At 39.8% G+C, this 16,981-nt stretch overlaps 2 protein-coding genes across 3 annotated transcripts in view; one reads left to right on the top strand and one right to left on the bottom strand.

The window, feature by feature from the left end:
* The window catches only part of LOC114498618 (protein NPAT), a 72,176-nt gene extending 55,458 nt beyond the window's left edge, over nt 1-16,718 (bottom strand). Inside the window, exon 1 of one of the 2 annotated variants that reach the window (XM_028514637.2) lies at nt 16,268-16,718. In XM_028514637.2, coding sequence (XP_028370438.1) covers nt 16,268-16,304 — 37 coding nt within the window. In that variant the 5' untranslated portion in view covers nt 16,305-16,718. The remainder of the gene's footprint in view (nt 1-16,267) is intronic. The other variant, XM_036028608.1, reaches the window with a different exon arrangement.
* A 64-nt stretch (nt 16,719-16,782) lies between these two features.
* ATM (ATM serine/threonine kinase) overlaps nt 16,783-16,981 on the top strand; it is a 163,905-nt gene continuing 163,706 nt past the window's right edge. Inside the window, 1 exon segment of the mRNA XM_028514270.2 lies at nt 16,783-16,911. The gene's annotated coding sequence lies outside the window, so the exon portion shown is untranslated.

Below are 16,981 nucleotides of genomic sequence, written 5' to 3'. Positions count from 1 at the left end.
CTATGTATCTGTCTGTGTGTTTATTTATTCCTTTATATTGTTCTTTAGATTCCACAGATGAATAAAATCCTAGGGTATTTCTCTGTGACTGACTTATTTCACTTAGCATAATACCCTTTAGGTTCATGCCTCCTGTCTCAAATGGTAAGATTTTTATGTCCACTTATTATTCATATTTTTGATATTTTTTCTTGTTTTAAAAAAGACTCTAATATTTCTTGTAATACTGGTTTGGTGGTGATGAACATCTTTAGCTTTTTCTTGTCTGGGAAGCTCTTTATCTGTCCTTTGATTCTAAATGATAGCTTTGCTGGTAGAGTAATCTTGGTTGTTACATCCTTGCTTTCATTACTTTGACTAATTTGTGCCAGTCCCTTCTGGCCTGTAAAGTTTCTGTTGAGAAATCAGCTGAAAGTCTTATGGGAGCTTCCTTATAGATACCTAACTGCTTTTCTCTTGCTGCCTTTAAGAGTCTTTCTTTGTCTCTAATCTTTGATATTTTAATTATGATGTGTATTGGTATGGACCTCTCTGTGTTCATCTGGTTTGGGATTCTGCAATTCTGGGACTTGTATGTCTATTTCCTTCACCTGGTTTGGGAAGTTTTCTGTCATTACTTTTTAAAAATAGGTTTTCAATTTCTTGCTCTCCCTGTTCTCCTTCTGGCATCCCCATAATGCAAATGTTTGTATGTTTGACACTGTCCCAGAGGCTTCTTACAATAATCTTATTTTGGGGGGATTCTTTTGTCTTTTTGATGTTCTGATTGTTTTCTGCTTCCTTATAATCCAAATCCTTGATTTGATTTTCTGCTTCATCCAGTCTACTGTTGATTCCCTGTAGTTTATTCTTCAGGTCAGTTAGCGTATACTTCATTTTTTCTTTAAATGGTTTCCATGTCCTTTTTTATGCTGTTGAAATTCTCACTAAGTTCGTTGAGCACCCCTATAACCACTGTTTTGAACTCTGTATCTGGTAATTTGCTTGACTCCATTTCATTTAGTTCCTTTTCTGGAGACTTCTCCTGATCTTTCATTTGGGTACTGTTTCTTGGTCTCATTTTGGCTGCTTCTTAGTGCTTGTCTCTATGAATTAGGTAGAGCTGCTATGTCTCCTGGACTTGGTACAGTGGCCATATGTAGTAGATGTCCCGTAGAGCCCAGTGGTGTAGCCTCCCGAGTCACCCAAGCTGGGGACTCCAGGGTGCCCCGTGTGCCCCTCTCCTGTTGTAGTTGAGCCTTGATTGCTATTAACATGTCAATGGGAGGGATTGATCCTCAAGCCAATCAGCTATGAGGATACGCTGTGACTTGAAGAGGACAAGAAGAGGAGCTGTTCTGCAGGAGCCATGCAGGACTTGCTTCGGTGCCCATTAAGTCTGTCCCTTGGTGCCCATTGAGTGTTTAGCTCGTGGAGGTGGTAGGGTGGTAATTTGGCGTGATTTGCATTTCTCTACCAGGTGCCCTGGCTCTGGGGTCTCCTGGGAAATGCAAGATCAGCCATGGTTTGTGCCTTACCTGGGGCCAGCTAGCAAGAGCTACAGAGTAATGTGCTGATGGTTGCTAATTTTACTGGGCTTGGAGATGCCCAGGGGAAGCCAAACTGCCAACAAAGGCCTGCTGCTGCTAGTGCCAGTCCTGAGACCACTTAGCAAGAGATACTGGGTATGTAGAGGCCAGATGCTGCTTGTTTGGGAGATTTTAGGGAAGTCCAAAGCACAAGGCAAGAGAAGCCATTTGTATGGAAAGCCACTGAAAATGGTTTGGGTGGGTCCACAACTTGATTGGGGAAGGATTTCAGAGAATTACCAGGGCAGGGCAAACAGTGTTAGTGATGTTGATGGAAACTCAGATATGATACTTGCCTGTAGCCTCTGTGGGAAAGGGTTCAGCAAAGGAACGAGGGCCTCAACTACACTTCTGTCTGGGAGAAAGCTGCCCCTCTAGCCTTGACCTTGAGCCAGGCAATTCAGTTCCTTCCCATTATGTCCCTAGCCCCTTTCAAGCAGATGCCCCAGTGTCAGAGCTCAGAGTGTGTGAGTCCATGCACAGGGTCGTTAAGAGGAATGCTTGGGACTCCTGAAGTCCTCTTGTCTCACTCAGCTATAACCCCAACTGATTTTTACAGCCTGAAGTTATGGGGACTTCTGCTAGCACAGGAACCCTGGCCTGGGAGTTCTGATGTGGGGCTAGGACCCCTTGCTCCATAGCTGTGATATCGTTTCCAATTTTTCTGAAGGTCTGGGGATTTTTAAATTTTTATTTCATTCATTCATTCATTCATCCATTCATTTTTACAGAGAAGGGAAGGAGAAAGAGAGGGAGAGAAACATCAGTGTGTGATTACCCCTCACATACCCTTGCTGGGGACCTGGCCCCCAACCCAGGCATGTGCCCTAGACTGGAAATTGAACCAGTCTGGCACTCAATCCACTGAGCCACACCAGTCCAAGCTCCTTTCCAATTTTTTAAAAATATTTTATTTATTTATTTTTATAGAGGGGAAGGGCGGGAGAAAGAGGGAGAGGAACATCAATGCATGACTGTCTCTCAAGGGCCTCCCACTGGGGACCTGGCCAAGCTTGGTGCTCATTCCACTGAACTACACCAGCCAGGCCAATTTTTTAAAAAGATTTTATTTATTTTAGACAGAGGAGAAGGGAGGGAGAAAGAGGGGGAGAGAAACATCAACGTGTGGTTGCCTCTTATGTACCCGCTACCGGGGACCTGACCTGGCCCACAACCCAGGCATATGCCCCAACTGGGAATTGAACTAGCCACTCTGGTTCACAAACTGGTGCTCAATCCACTGAGCCACATCAGCCAGGGCTCCTTTCCAATTTTTAACTGCCACATGCAAGTGTGGGACCAGCCTGTTCCATGTGTTTGCCTCTCCTACCTTTTCTTTATACCCTTAGCTGTAGGCCTTCTGTTTAGCTAGATTTCAGGCGGTTATGAATAATGGTTATTCTATAATTTAGTTGTAATTTTCATGTGGTTGTGGGAAGTTCCAAATACTGTCTGTCTATGCCACCATCTTGACTGAAATTCCAGCTAAATTCAGTACCACTCAAGTCACTATACTCCATGACCATATGCGATTTTGCCAGAAATGCAAGGTTGGTTCCATAAAACAAAAATAAATCAATGCAAAACACTATATTAATAAAGCAAAGGTAAAAAACACACATTATCATCTCGGCAGATGCAGAAAAGCCTACTAACAAACTACAACATCCTTTTCATATTAAGAATCCTAAAGGGCAATGCCTTTAACTGAGCAAAGGCATGCATGAAATCCCACAACATCATACTTAATGGTGAAAGACTCAAAGCTTTCTCCCTAGGATCAAGGACAAGACAAGGATGTCTGTTCTTGCCACTTTTATGCAACAATGAACAGAAAATTCTAGCCTGGTAATTACTAACAAGACAAATAAAAAGCATTCAGACTAAAATGAAGAGTTAAATATCTCTGTTTACAGATAACATGAAGTTATATGTAAAAACTCTTAAGGAAACAATGTTCACACAGAGAAAAACTATTAAAGCCAGTAAGTGGCATCAGTAAAGTTTCAGGATATTAGATGAATATACAAATATGATTTTTATTTCTACACACTTTCAATGAACAGTCTGAAAATGAAATACAATTTCATTTATAATAACTCAAAAAGAAAAAATAGGAGTAAGTTCAACAAAATAAAGAGACTATACTAAAAAGTAGAAAACATCACTAGAAAATTATTAAAGAAAACTAAATAAATGGATAGGTCATGATCATAAGATGCTGTTAAGATGTCAATTCTCCTGAAGATCATCTATACACTCAGCACAAGCCCTGTAAAAACTCTACCTTTTGTGCCCTGGCTGTGTGGCTCAGTTAGTTGAAATGTTATCCTATGCACCAAAAGGTTGAGTGTTCGATCCCCAGTTGGGGCATGTATGCAAGACAACCAATAGATGCTTCTCACATCATATTTTTTTAATCTCATTTTCTCCCTTCTCTCTGCAAAATCAATAAACATATCTTCAGGTGAGGATTAATAAAAATTTTTTTAAATCTAACTTTTGTGCAGAAATTAACCAACTGTTCCTAAGATATACACAGAAAGATCGGGGACCCAGAGTAACCAAAACAAGCTTGAAAATGAAAAAGCTGGAGGAGTCACATTCACCCATTATAAAACACAGCTAAAGTAATCAAGGTAATGTGTTACTGGCATGATGGCAGACTCAGATCAGACACACGGAAGAGAATGAACAGTCCAGACATTTATGGTTAATTGATTTTCAAAGGGTACCAAGTCAGTTAAATGAGGGAAAAGAATAATAGCCTTTTCAACAACTGGTGCTAGGACACATAGATACCACATGCACAAGAATGAAGTTAGACCTTTACCTCACACTGAATACAAAAATCAACATGAAATGAATGTAAGAGCTAAAACTATAAAACTCTTAGAAAAAGACACAGGTGTACATTTTTACTTTTGACCTTGGATTAGGCAATGGTTTCTTAGATATGACATGTAAAGAACAAGCAAAAGAGAAATAATCCAGTCCTAGAAAGGCAAATACCACATAATTTCACTCATATGTGGGATCTAGTGAAGTAAACTAACAAGCAAAAGAAATAAGCTCATAGAGAGCAGGGTGACAGTTATTGGAAGGCGGAGTTTAGGAGGTACACGGATTGAGCAGAAAGGAAAAATGGCTCATGGACATGGACAACAGTGTGGGGATTGCTGGCAGGAGGGGAGTATAAGGGGTTAAATTGCAATGGAAAAAAACACAATAAAAAAAGAAATAACTAAGGGTGATATTAGCAGAGACTGTAGATGCATTTAATTAAAAAATAAAGAACAAGCAAGGAAAAACATAGAAAATTAAAAACTTTTGTGCTTTCTTCTTTATTCTAAGAAGTAGTAAGAAAAACAGCAAACAAAATGGAATATTTGCAAATCATATATATCTGAGTTGAGAATCCAGAATATAAAAAGAACTCTTATAAGATAACAGTAAAAAGGCAACAAAAGATTTGAATTAGACCTTTCTCCAAGAAAGATATACAAATAATTTATAAGCACATGAAAAGAGGCTCAACTTCATTTGTCATTAGAAAAATGTACAATCAAAGCCACAATGAGATATAACCACTTCATACTCACTAGGATAGCTAGATTTAAAAGACAGACAGTAGTTAAGTACAGATGCTCTCAATTTACAATGAGGTTATATCCTGATAAAGCCATATTAATTTGAAAATGTCCTAAGCTGAAATTGCATTGAATACACTTCAACTATCATAGTTAGCTGAGAGCATTTACATTAGCCTACAGTTGGGCAATTACTTGAGTTTCATCTCAAGAGTAATTGCCTTCCCTTCTCACCAGAAGCTGGAGATACAGATAGGTGTTTCACAGAGATATGAGATGTTAAAACACAAACACAATATCCAAAATAAGCTGGCAACACAATATACTGTGCTTATTGGTTGTTGACCCTTGTGCTCATGTTGATGATGGGGAGCTGTAGTTCACTGCTGCTACATAGCTTCACGAGTATAGTACAGCATATTACAAGTCAGAGAAAAGATCAAAACTCAAAATTCAAAGTACCATCATAAAGTGAAAAATCATAAATCCAACCATTGTAAGTTGTGGACTGTTTGTACTACAAAAATGTGAAGAATCTGGAAACCTCATATATTGTTAGTGGGATAATAAAAATGATAAAACCACTGTGGAAAAACACTTGGCACATTACTGAAAATGTTAGACACTAAATTACCATATGACCTAGCATGCCCACCCTGAGATATGTATGTAAGGGCATTAAAATCATAGGTCTAAACAAAACTTGTACATGAATGTTCACAGTAGCACTTTCTGTAATAGTCAAAAAGTGGAAACATTGCAACTGTCTATCAGTGAATGGAAAACCAAGATGTGATACATCCATAAAATAGAATATTATTCAGGCATTAAAAGGAATTAACTATGTATACTTGCTACAACATGGATAATCTTGAAAACATTATGTTAAGTTCAAGAAGTCAGACACAAGCCCTGACTGGTGTAGCTCAGTGGGTTGGGTGTCATCCTGCAAACTGAAAGGTCACAGGTTGGGGGCACATGAGAGGCAACCTACCAATGTTTCTCTCCCTCTCCCACCCTTTTTCTCTCTAGAAATAAATAAATAAAATCTTGAAAAAGTCAGATACAAAAGCCCACATATTGTATAATCCCATTTACATAAAATGTCCAGAATAAGAAAATCCATAGAAATAGAAAGTAGATTAGTGGTTGCCAGAGGATGGGTGAAGGGTAACTGGGTTTGACTGTTAACAGGCATGGGGTTTCCGTCAGAGTGATGGAAACATTCTGCAGTTAAGATAGTGGTGATGGCTGCAAAAAATTGTGAATATTCTAAAAAACAACTAAATTTTACACTTTGTGGTACGTGGATCAGTGGAAAAAAAAATCATACTAACTCCTTAACATGTATGTCATGAGGTTTGACTTGTTTTGCATTCTAATTTCCTCTTTAGCCATATGTCTGGTTATTCTTTATCTCCTAGCCAAACTGGTCTTTCAATTCTGCAAATAAACAAATGCTCTTATTTCAAGGCCACTGTATACTTTATTCACTTTGCTTGGGCATCCTTATTTTTTCCTAGCATAGCTGATTTGTAATCATTCTTTAGGTCTAGTGTAACTATCACTTCCCTCAGACAATTTTTATTTTTTAAAAATATTTTATTTATTTATTTTTAGAGAGGGAAGGGAGGGAGGGAGAGAGAGAGAGAGAGAGAGAGAGAAACATCAATGTGCGATTGCTGGGGGCTATGGCCTGCAACCCAGGAATGTACCCTGGCTGGGAATCAAACCTGGGACACTTTGGTTCCCAGCCCGCGCTCAATCCACTGAGCTACGCCAGCCAGGGCTAATTTTTATTTTTAATCTTCTCATTATGTACTATACTCCTATTACAGGATACTAGATTCCCTGATATTGTGTTCACCAAAAAGTCTGTTTAGTTTTATCTGTAAAGTAAAACAAATATTTTTTTATTTTCACCAATAACTATTGGTTTGGATATTTGAGTATGTCGGTTATCTCCTGCTACTGGCTTCTAGTGGAAAGAGGCCAGGGCTACTGCTAAACATCCTCCCATGCATAAGACAGCCCTACAGCAAAGAAGTAATTGGTCAAAATGTCAATAGTACCGAGAAACTTGGCAAACCATATTTGACATGTTAGACCAGTCACAGCACCTTCTCCATACACTGCACAGATCTTTTTTGTGTGTGTGTTTCAGCATTTTTACCTTTCTTGAAATAATAAAGCATAATATGCTGAAAATATTGTGTATCTTCTTCCATCTTCATTATTAAAATGGCTGCACAAAAACTCACCAATTTTGATAAATCAAAAAAATGCACGCTGATACCACAGCTGTAACAATACAATCTAACGAAATTGTTTCGAATGAGGTTAAAGACAACTGAGGACTACTAGAACCTTCTTATGGAAAAAAACTAAACAAACTTTCTGGCCAATCCAATACTTGCCTTTGTAGTATATATATCTCAGTGCTGATACACTGGTCAATAAGTGTTTAACTATAGCAGTTCTTCACTTAACATCATCAATAGTTCTGTGACTTTAAGCCAATTGACAGGTTCTGTGATTTTAAGCAAAATGATGTATAATAAAACTAATTTCACCATAGGCTAATTGATATAAACAAAAGTTAGTTTAAGAATTGGCATCCTATCAACATTGTAATGAAAAAACGTTGAGCCAAACAAATTATTCAACGACCTGCTATACTAAAGCAGTTATTTCTAAGGTCTATTCCAACTTTAAAATTATACGGTCTTTTCACCTGAAACTATATGTTTAACTAACCAGGCCCTACAACTCAAAAACCTAATGAGTGGGCCTACAAAGTCACTGTGTATAAATGTTATAAAAAGGAAAGGGAAGGAAATTGTCACCCCATTTTAGGAAATGTCCTAGCTGGAATGTGGGAAACAACTCACCCCTTTCTACTTATTGATGAATCAGTTTTCCAACTTCTGGCTAACTAATGCTATAGAAAGAAACAAACATACATATAAAACACCAAAGACAATGTCCTTTGAAGTATGGGAAAGCATTTACAAACCAGAAGAAGCACCCTGGTAGTGTCTCAGTTAGGTGGAATGCCATCCTGTGCCCCAAAAGGTTGTGGGTTTGATCCTTGGTTGGGGCACATATGGGAGGCACTCTATTGGTGTTTCTCTCTCACACCGATGTATTTCTTTCTCTCCTTTTCTCCCTCTAAAATCAATAGACATATCCTTGGGTGAGTATTTAAAAAAAAAACTTTTTTTTTCTCAGATACTACTGCAATACCCGTATCATTGAAAATGTGAAATCACCTCATATATGAAAGACCAAAAGATAAATTGATATTTTACTTCTTCATTTTTCACAAACCCTACAAACCTACAGTCAACTGAAAATAAAGCATTTTTAAGATGGTTGGCTTTCTGACAGTTACATTATTTGGGCAAGTCAGATGCTACTAGGATTTCATGAATATAGAAATTTGAAATGTATATGAACCATTAGATTCACCCTGGAATCAGGGCAGTTGGAGGTTTTCTTGTGCTTCAAGATTTAAATTGAAAACCCCAAATAAACAGTTTCTTTTCATGGGGGAGAGTTTCCAAACTACTAACCACCACAGATGTTTTTCCATAACCACTTGGGAGTTCTAACAGGTGGTAGTATGAAATCTAATTCCTTAAAGTAGATTTGATTTAACAAATCCCACTCTTTAATGCATGAATTACAGATATATATACATACGCAATATATAAGCAGTATATTTGTGGCATCAAAATTTCACATGGGAGGGGTAATTAGAAAAAGTCTAAAAGTATTCCTTTAGAGTGTGATACTGAAATAAAGGTTGAGAACACTGCCCAAGATGGAATGTAGTAATACAGCTAAACTTTCTTAGAAAACATGGTCATTTGTGTTAGAATATGCTGGGAAAGGTCATGACAGATCATATAATTTATGATATATCATAATAGATTATACTTTTGTATAACATACACTTCAGAAAAGTCTCCATTAAAAAGCTAGATCATTTTGATAGACTTCTGGCAAGATGGAGGAATAGGTGGATGCACCGTACCTCTAAGCACAACCAAGATTATAACAACAACAATTTAGAGGCAGAATAACACCCAGAACTGACAGAGGATTTATCTGAACGGAAGTCAGACAGCCAAGAATTTGAAGTAGACCCGTTCATCCAGACTGGTAGGAGGAGCCAAGAGGACAAGCCGAGCGGGCACAGGTCGGCGGTGCGCGGAGGGCGGGGGACACTTGGCGCGAACTCGGCGCGTGAGCCATCCTGGACATGCAAGAACGCAGCGGGGGTCCCTGAGTACGCAAGCTGCAGCTGGCGGACCCAGTGAGTTGGTGATTGTGGACCAGGGCACAGGTCGCAGCCCAGGAGCCCAGAGAAGGGACTGAGATCCCAGGAGAACAGAACTACCGCCATTGTTCCCTCCCGTCCGTGCTCCCGCATCTGCCACCACGTATAATGTCACAATCTAGAGACTGGGGTGCCCAGCCCCGGTGAACACCTAAGGCTCTGCCCCCCCCATCGTAACAAGAGCCACCAGACTGGAGGGGGAAAAAAAAAAAAAAAAAAAAGGAGAGACATGGAAAGACATGTTTCCAACAGAACAGATCAGTCCCCCAGGACTTATCCTTTTGAGCGACCAAGAAATAGCCAATCTATCAGATGCACAGTTCAAAACACTGGTGACCAGAAAGCTCACGGAATTGGTTGATTTTGGGTGCAAATTAGATGAAAGGATGCAGGTTACCATAAAAGAGATGAAGGAAGATACACGGAGGAGAGCCAATAGTGAAGGGAAGGAAACTGGGTCTCAAAACAATACAGTGGACCAGAAGGAAGACAGAATCAACCAAGCAGGAAAGAATGGAGAAATAAGACTTCAAAGGAAATAGACTTCCAAGAAATCCAGGAAGCTCAGAGAGCCCCAAAGAAGTTGGACCCAAGAAGAAACACACCAAGGCACATCATAATTACATTAGCCAAGGTAAAAATGAAGGAGAGAATCCTAGAAGCAGCAAGAGATAAGGGGACAGTCACCTACAAAGGAGTTCCCATCAGACTGTCAGCTGATTTCTCAAAAGAGACCTTACAGGCAAGAAGGGGTTGGAAAGAAATATTTCAAGTCATGAAAGACAACGACCTACATCCCAGATTGCTCTATCCAGCAAAGCTCTCATTTAGAATGGAAGGGAAGATAAAGTGCTTCTCAGATAAGGTCAAGTTAAAGGAGTTCATCATCACCAAGCCCTTATTTTATGAAATGTTAAAGGGACTTATCTAAGAAAAGAAGATAAAGAAAAAACATGTATAGTAAAAGGACAGCAAACTCACAATTATTAACAACCACACCTAAAGCAGGACCAAAAGAAACTAAGTAAACAACTAGAATAGGAACAGAACCACAGAAATGGAGGTAACAAGGAGGGTCAGCAACAGGGGGGTGGGAGGAGGAGAGGGGGGAAAAGGTACAGAGAATAAGTAGCATAGAATGTAGGTTGAAAATAGGGGGAGGGCAAGAATAGTACGGGAAATGTAGAAGCTAAAGAACTCATAAGTATGACACATGGACATGAATTAAAGGGGGGGGGAATGAGGGTGGGAGAGGGAGTACAGGGTGGAGGGAGGAAATGGGACAACTGTAATAGCATAATCAATAAAATATATTAAAAAAAAAGCTAGATCACTTCTATAGTAAGTGTTCATGTTCCACTTTGGACAATCTAGAGTTCCCATTTTAGGTTAGACTTGATATATTTTACTTTCCTTTTGTTCCAGAAGTCTAAAATAATGTAGTAAAGTAATAGTTGACCACATCCATGTTCATTTATCATTTTATAGATATAGTAAACTAGTTACTTGGCCACAAAAGGCTTATTTATCATCATTAAGTACCTGATTGAAATCAATTCTCAACTATAACTATAGGAGAAGTTTAGGTACAGATTATTCTAAATTTCAAAAGTCACAATGAAAATATAAACAAGACCAATTATCTTTCTCTTTTTAAAAGATTTTATTTATTTTTAGAGAGAGGGGAAGGGAGGGAGAAAAACATTGATGTGTGAGAGATACATTGATAGGTTGCCTCTTATACATTCCCAACTGGGGATCTGGCCTACAATCCAGGCATGTGCCCTGACTGGGAACCAAACTGGTGACCTTTTGGTTTGCAGACTGGTATTCAATCCACTGAGCTGCACCAGCCAGGACCAACTATCTCTTATTTCAATAATAATACAAATAATTACTTTTCAACTAAAATTAGTTATTGTTTCTCTTTATTTCTAAAAGTAACTGCAGAATAAATAACTGCACCTTTTGTGTAAACTTAGTGGCCAAGTTGTTCAAATAAGTAAAGTAAGCAAGCCTCGGTTTCCTTTTTTGTTAACATAACAGTCTTGTGCCTGCTTTTCAGTGGAGGTAGTAATGAATAACAAAACAGACTGAAGGAGAGACATAACTGAAAAGGAGAAGGAAAGATAAGTCTAAATATATCAAGGATATTCAGATATTCAAATTTTCAAGTATTCAAGTATTCAAGGTACTGGGATGCCAAAAGTCTGACCTCTCTTCCTATTTATAGAGAGGGAAGTTAAAAAAGAGGTGCCTGATGAAAAAAGCAAGAGACAGAAAATCCTTCCACCTGAAAATATGTCCTTCACATATCTTAATAATTCTTCCCCAAAATTCATGGTTTAATGGTCCTAAAAAATGTAAATATTTTATGGGAAGAATTAACTTATGATTCCTTATATTATTACATCCACAAATAACAAAGTCTGTGTTAATAAACAAGTTATGATTAACCAGGGCCCATAAATACAAATATAATACAAAGGTGGTAAGATACTAGGAGTTATTTCATGGGAGGGTAGGGGCTAGAGAAAACATTATCAGATTTGGGGAAGATTTGCACTCTTTCAAGGAAGAGGTGAGTCTTAAAGGATGGCTGAGGAATCCCAAAGAAGCTGACGGAAAACATATGAAGAGCATGTTTGGGTAATAGGCGCAGGCTAGATGAAGCACAATGTATAAGATAGAGACTAGGTGAAGATACAACTGAAAAGACAGAATGAGTAAGGATCATAAAAAGTTGTAAATGTCAGCAATGACAATATTATTACAGTAAATCATAGTATGAATATACAGAATCTGAATAAATGGTATTAAGTAGACAAAGGGAAATAATCATAATCACAATTAAACTTCTGTAAGTGTTTTGGTGATATAAAGTTGAATAAGAACAGGAGGTCTTGACTTTTTTGGGAGGTGTGTCAGTCCGGGTTCTGTTTGCCTTTGAATCCATTCTTTCTCCTTCTCCTGCTCTGCACTGTATGACATGCCCTGTATAACTGCACGGACCCCATGCAGGCAATGTCACCTGGGTAGTGGCTGGGTTTAATCAATGAGAAGCACCAGTGATAACATCGAAGGGCAGTTGGAAGCCACGCTTTTTCCCCCTCCCACTCACTCTCTGCCTTGGTAGAATCTCCACTATGAGTACTGCTTCCTTACCGGACAAATCTACCTTCCATCTTCCACATAGTGAACTCAGTCTCTGAATTGCCTCATCTCTCTTTGTCCTCACTACCTCTGCGGCCTTCAGCTCTTGCTGCTATCCTCTGAGTTGGCCTCACTTAAGCTGCTCTTTTTAGCTTTTCTATCTCCAGTGTAACCAATTCCCTCATTTAATCCCTTCACGTTAAATACTCAGTTTGGTTTCAATCTTCCTAAATGGAATGCTGACTCATACAGACAGGAACAAACCTATTTAAAAACACCCCACCTGCACATAAACCTTTACAGACAGTTTTAGGGGATCCCAGAACCCTTGAAGCCTGTCCCTTAATCCCAGATTAAAAACAGTGAATATACAAAAAGGTAAATTTCTAGGGGAAAAAAAAAAAAGATTCTAGTGGGGATAAGATGGTTACAGAACAATGTGAATGTAAATAATGCCACATAGCCGTACACTTAGAAATCACTAAAATGATTAACTTTTGCATGTTTTTTAAACAAGGTAAAGAAACACTTGATTACAGTAAAACATGGTAAAGGTACAACAGAAATAATGTGCAATTCTGTGGAAACATTTAAGAAGAAAGTACTAACTATACCTGCTGAAAGAGGTTTCAGAGATCACATTTGACCTGAACTGTGAATGTAGGAATACTAGGAAGACAGGGAGAAAAACATTGCACACAGAGGGGACAGAATATAAAGGAAAAATTGGTTAAATTGTAAGTAGTTTGGTATGTCTAGTGCACAGGGCAGATATTGAGAAGTTGAGATAAAGCAGGGCAATTCCATAGAGCACTTGGAATGACATACTGATAAAAACCAAACTGGTAATCCAGAGGCAATAAGAACACTTTGACATATTTTGACCTGTGCAATATTTAAAGGAATTCTGGGAAGGTAACAGCTGGCTGTACCTGAGTAGCAAGAAGGGCTATTTAAGTGCAGTGAGGTACAAAAGTCAATGCAGTAGGTTGAAGAACAAAAAGTAGGTAAGGAAGTAGAGCAACTAAGTAAAATTTATTGTTCTTTGAACAAATTTGACTCATGAAAGGGTGACAGAGCATTAGATAGAATATGCGGTGGGGTGTAGGAATGTATTTAGTGTGTGTGTATATGTGTAAAGGTAAAAATCTTTAACTATGTGAACTCCAAGAAGAGAACTTTTTAATTAGCACTTGGCAGTGTGTGGAACATATCAAACACCCAAAGATTTGCTGAAAGAACATTATGAAGAAAAGGAAGCAACAAAGAGGCTGAAGATGGGGAGTACTTACAAGAGAAGATTCATGAGTGAACAGTAAGACAGTTAATATTTTAAGCCACTAAGTTTTGTAATTGTAGATATTTATGTGCTGATAGGAGCTTCAAGATATATAATGCTAAATGAAAAAAAGCAAGAGCAGTTGAGTGTGAGGAAATTTATTCGATATTCGTTTGCACAACTTGAAATTTTGGTAAGTGCACAACTGTTTCAACTTTAAGAATGTGAGGTGTAGTGTGAATGCTTTAGGTAGATTTTGTTTTGTAACAGTAAATATGATGAATTGCAAGATTATCTGAGAAACAATGACAAATGTCCAATAGAGAAGTAATGGGAAGGCATATTGCTAAGATATGTGACAATCAAAATGGAATGTGAATGGCAAAAAACTAGTTTAGGATAAGAAACAAGGGCTGGAGTTTCTATCCATTGGTAAAAAAAGAAAAAAGTAGGAAGCAGAGCATCTGGTTTGTGCAGGATAAAGACTCCCAAGTTGCTGTGAATTATTCCAGTTAGAAAATCATATTGCTTTTGTAAGACCAGTGTTTCCTAAGAGTAATTTTGCCCTCTAGGGAACACACTGGCAACATTTTTTGTTGTCACATCTGGATGAGGATGGAGATTGGAGTGCTAAAGGATAGAGGCCAGAGATGCTGCTAAACATCCCACAATGCACAAGACAGTTCCCCGTAAGTAATTATCTGGCCCAAAATGTCAACATTCCCGAGGATGAGCCTTGGCTGGTGTGACTCAGTGGCCTATGAACCAAAGGTTGCCAGCTCGATTCCTAGTCAGAGGAAATGCTGGGTTGCCAGCTGGGTCCCTGGTTGGGGGCTTATGAGAGTCAACTAACTGATGTTTCTCTTCCTCTCTTCCTCCCTCTCTGAAAATAAATAAAGTCTTAAAAACCAACCAACCAACCAACCAACCAAAAAAACACACACACACACACACACAAAAACCCCAGCACCGAGGGTGAGAAACCCCGTTGAAGACTGGATTACTGAAGAGCATCTGGATTACCAAAGTGCCAAAACTCAAAAATTCTTAAGCAAACACTGCATGGGGGGAAAATATAAAGTATGTCAATGTTACCATGCCCACTGTGAAAGTCTACTTTGGATTGGTTTACATGTAAACCTAATATAACAATTTCAAGACACCTTTTCCTCACAGATATAGATATAAATTCAGGTTAACTGTACTCAATTCTGATAAAGTGGGCAAAATATGAGCCAGACATTAACAAAATATTAGTTTATACTGAAGCCATTTACTTAGTTCTCCAAAAACATGTGATGGAGTCACTTACCATCTAATATTTCCTGGAAAATTTGTCTATCAAGAGTCTGGGCACAAACATCATTTCTTTGGACAAAGCTGAGTATTTTAAAAAGAAACAAGATAATGGGTTTATCTAACAATAAAACAATGGTAGCAATGACTGCAGGCACTACGGGAAGTTTCAATAGAGGAGTTTATCATTTTCTTTCAGAGATGTCGCATATGATGTCTGTAAATCATTTGCTCGAATTTTGAGTTTTATGTGGCTCTCGCTCTCAGCAGTACAATCCTCATTCTTTCAGGGTACAAACAATGGCAAAACCTGTTTCCCACACAGACAATAATACACCTTGACAACTGGCCCGAGGAACTAATCCTCCGCAAACGGAGGAAAAACTAAAGAAGACTAGAAAAGCCACCTGAAAGTCATTTCCCATGTGAAGTTTCCTGCTAATCAAAAAAACAAACAAGCTGGAATTGCTGTTGTTTTAAAATATGCAGCTGGCATTTCAAACCTCTACACGGGACGACTTTTTGCAGTGGGTGGAGAGGAAAGAACACACCATTCGCCTCAAATTCGTAGTTCTAAAAGCTAGTTATCAGAAGGGGGTCAGGAAGGTCTTTCCACAAAGCTGGGTGCCTGAGGAAGTCCTCATTTTTTCCTATTTTGGTTCCAGCCCTAACAAGAGAAAGTGCACCCAAGGTTGAAAAACATGCATTCCATCCATTACATAGCCAACGCTCCTTCAAAGGTCCCAACTAAGTATTCAGGCCTGACTTGCCCTCCAAACCCGGGCCTCAGGTGTCCCACCCAAGCTTCTCCTGAGCAATACTCCCCTACGCCCCGCCACGCAGCCTGAGAAGAGCATCCACACACAAAGAGGCTTAACTCCCCGAGCCTCCGGCTTAAGAGTCATCGTCAGACTGAAGTTGTCGGAGGGGAAGCAAAACCCCAAAGCTCCCCCACCCTGGGAAAACCTTTAGCCCCAAAGGTCCTTCCGCCCAGCTTAAATGGTCCAATATTCCTCCCTCCCGCGTTCGAGCTTACCCAATACCAGCCGGGCAACGTCCGAAGGTAACAACATAATCGAAGCTGCAGATGGAACCCCAACAACAGAAGAGGCTCGAGTAAAAGCCAACACAGCAGTAGCTACTGTGCCGCATCTCCCGGTTCCAGTGGCGGCACTGAACCCGCGGCAATTCGTCCCGCCTCTTTCACTTCACGCTAGCCAATCGCTTCCGCAGGAGAAAGAAAGGCGCCGAAATGAAACCCGCCTCCGTTCTCCTTGAAACTGTCGTCATTTCCTCCCTCATATTTGAGGGGGTAGGGTTGGAGGCGGTGAGGAGGTGGGGTGGAGGTCCAGGAGTCTGAGCCAGAGGGCGAGCAAGAAAACGCAAGGGCGCACGCCATTGGTGGGCAGGGCGCAGGCGCGTGGCTTTAGACGTGCTCAAGGTTTTGGGGAAGCGGGGCCTCCAGGCAGTGACCCGGTGAAGATGAGGCGCATGGGCAGACGCCGCTCAGCCTTACTTCTTCCTGTGGAGAACGGCGCTGCGAGGTTGCGCCAGGTTTGAACCGGAAGCGAGAAAGTGCGAGGATAGCGGGCTGGAGCCGTCTGCGGCGCAGGTTTTAGGGGATTTGTGCTGCAACCACTAGCTTCTCGAGAGATTGCACTTGGCTGTCGGAGTCCAGCGGTAAGGACGCGGAAGCCATGCGTTTGGGGAATTCAGTCGTTTTCGAGCCATTTGGCCTCAACCTTCAGAG

This window comes from Phyllostomus discolor, chromosome 6, assembly GCF_004126475.2.
Source record: "Phyllostomus discolor isolate MPI-MPIP mPhyDis1 chromosome 6, mPhyDis1.pri.v3, whole genome shotgun sequence".
Classification (NCBI taxonomy): Eukaryota; Metazoa; Chordata; class Mammalia; order Chiroptera; family Phyllostomidae; genus Phyllostomus; species Phyllostomus discolor.
This window is presented reverse-complemented; position numbering and strand designations above follow the sequence as displayed.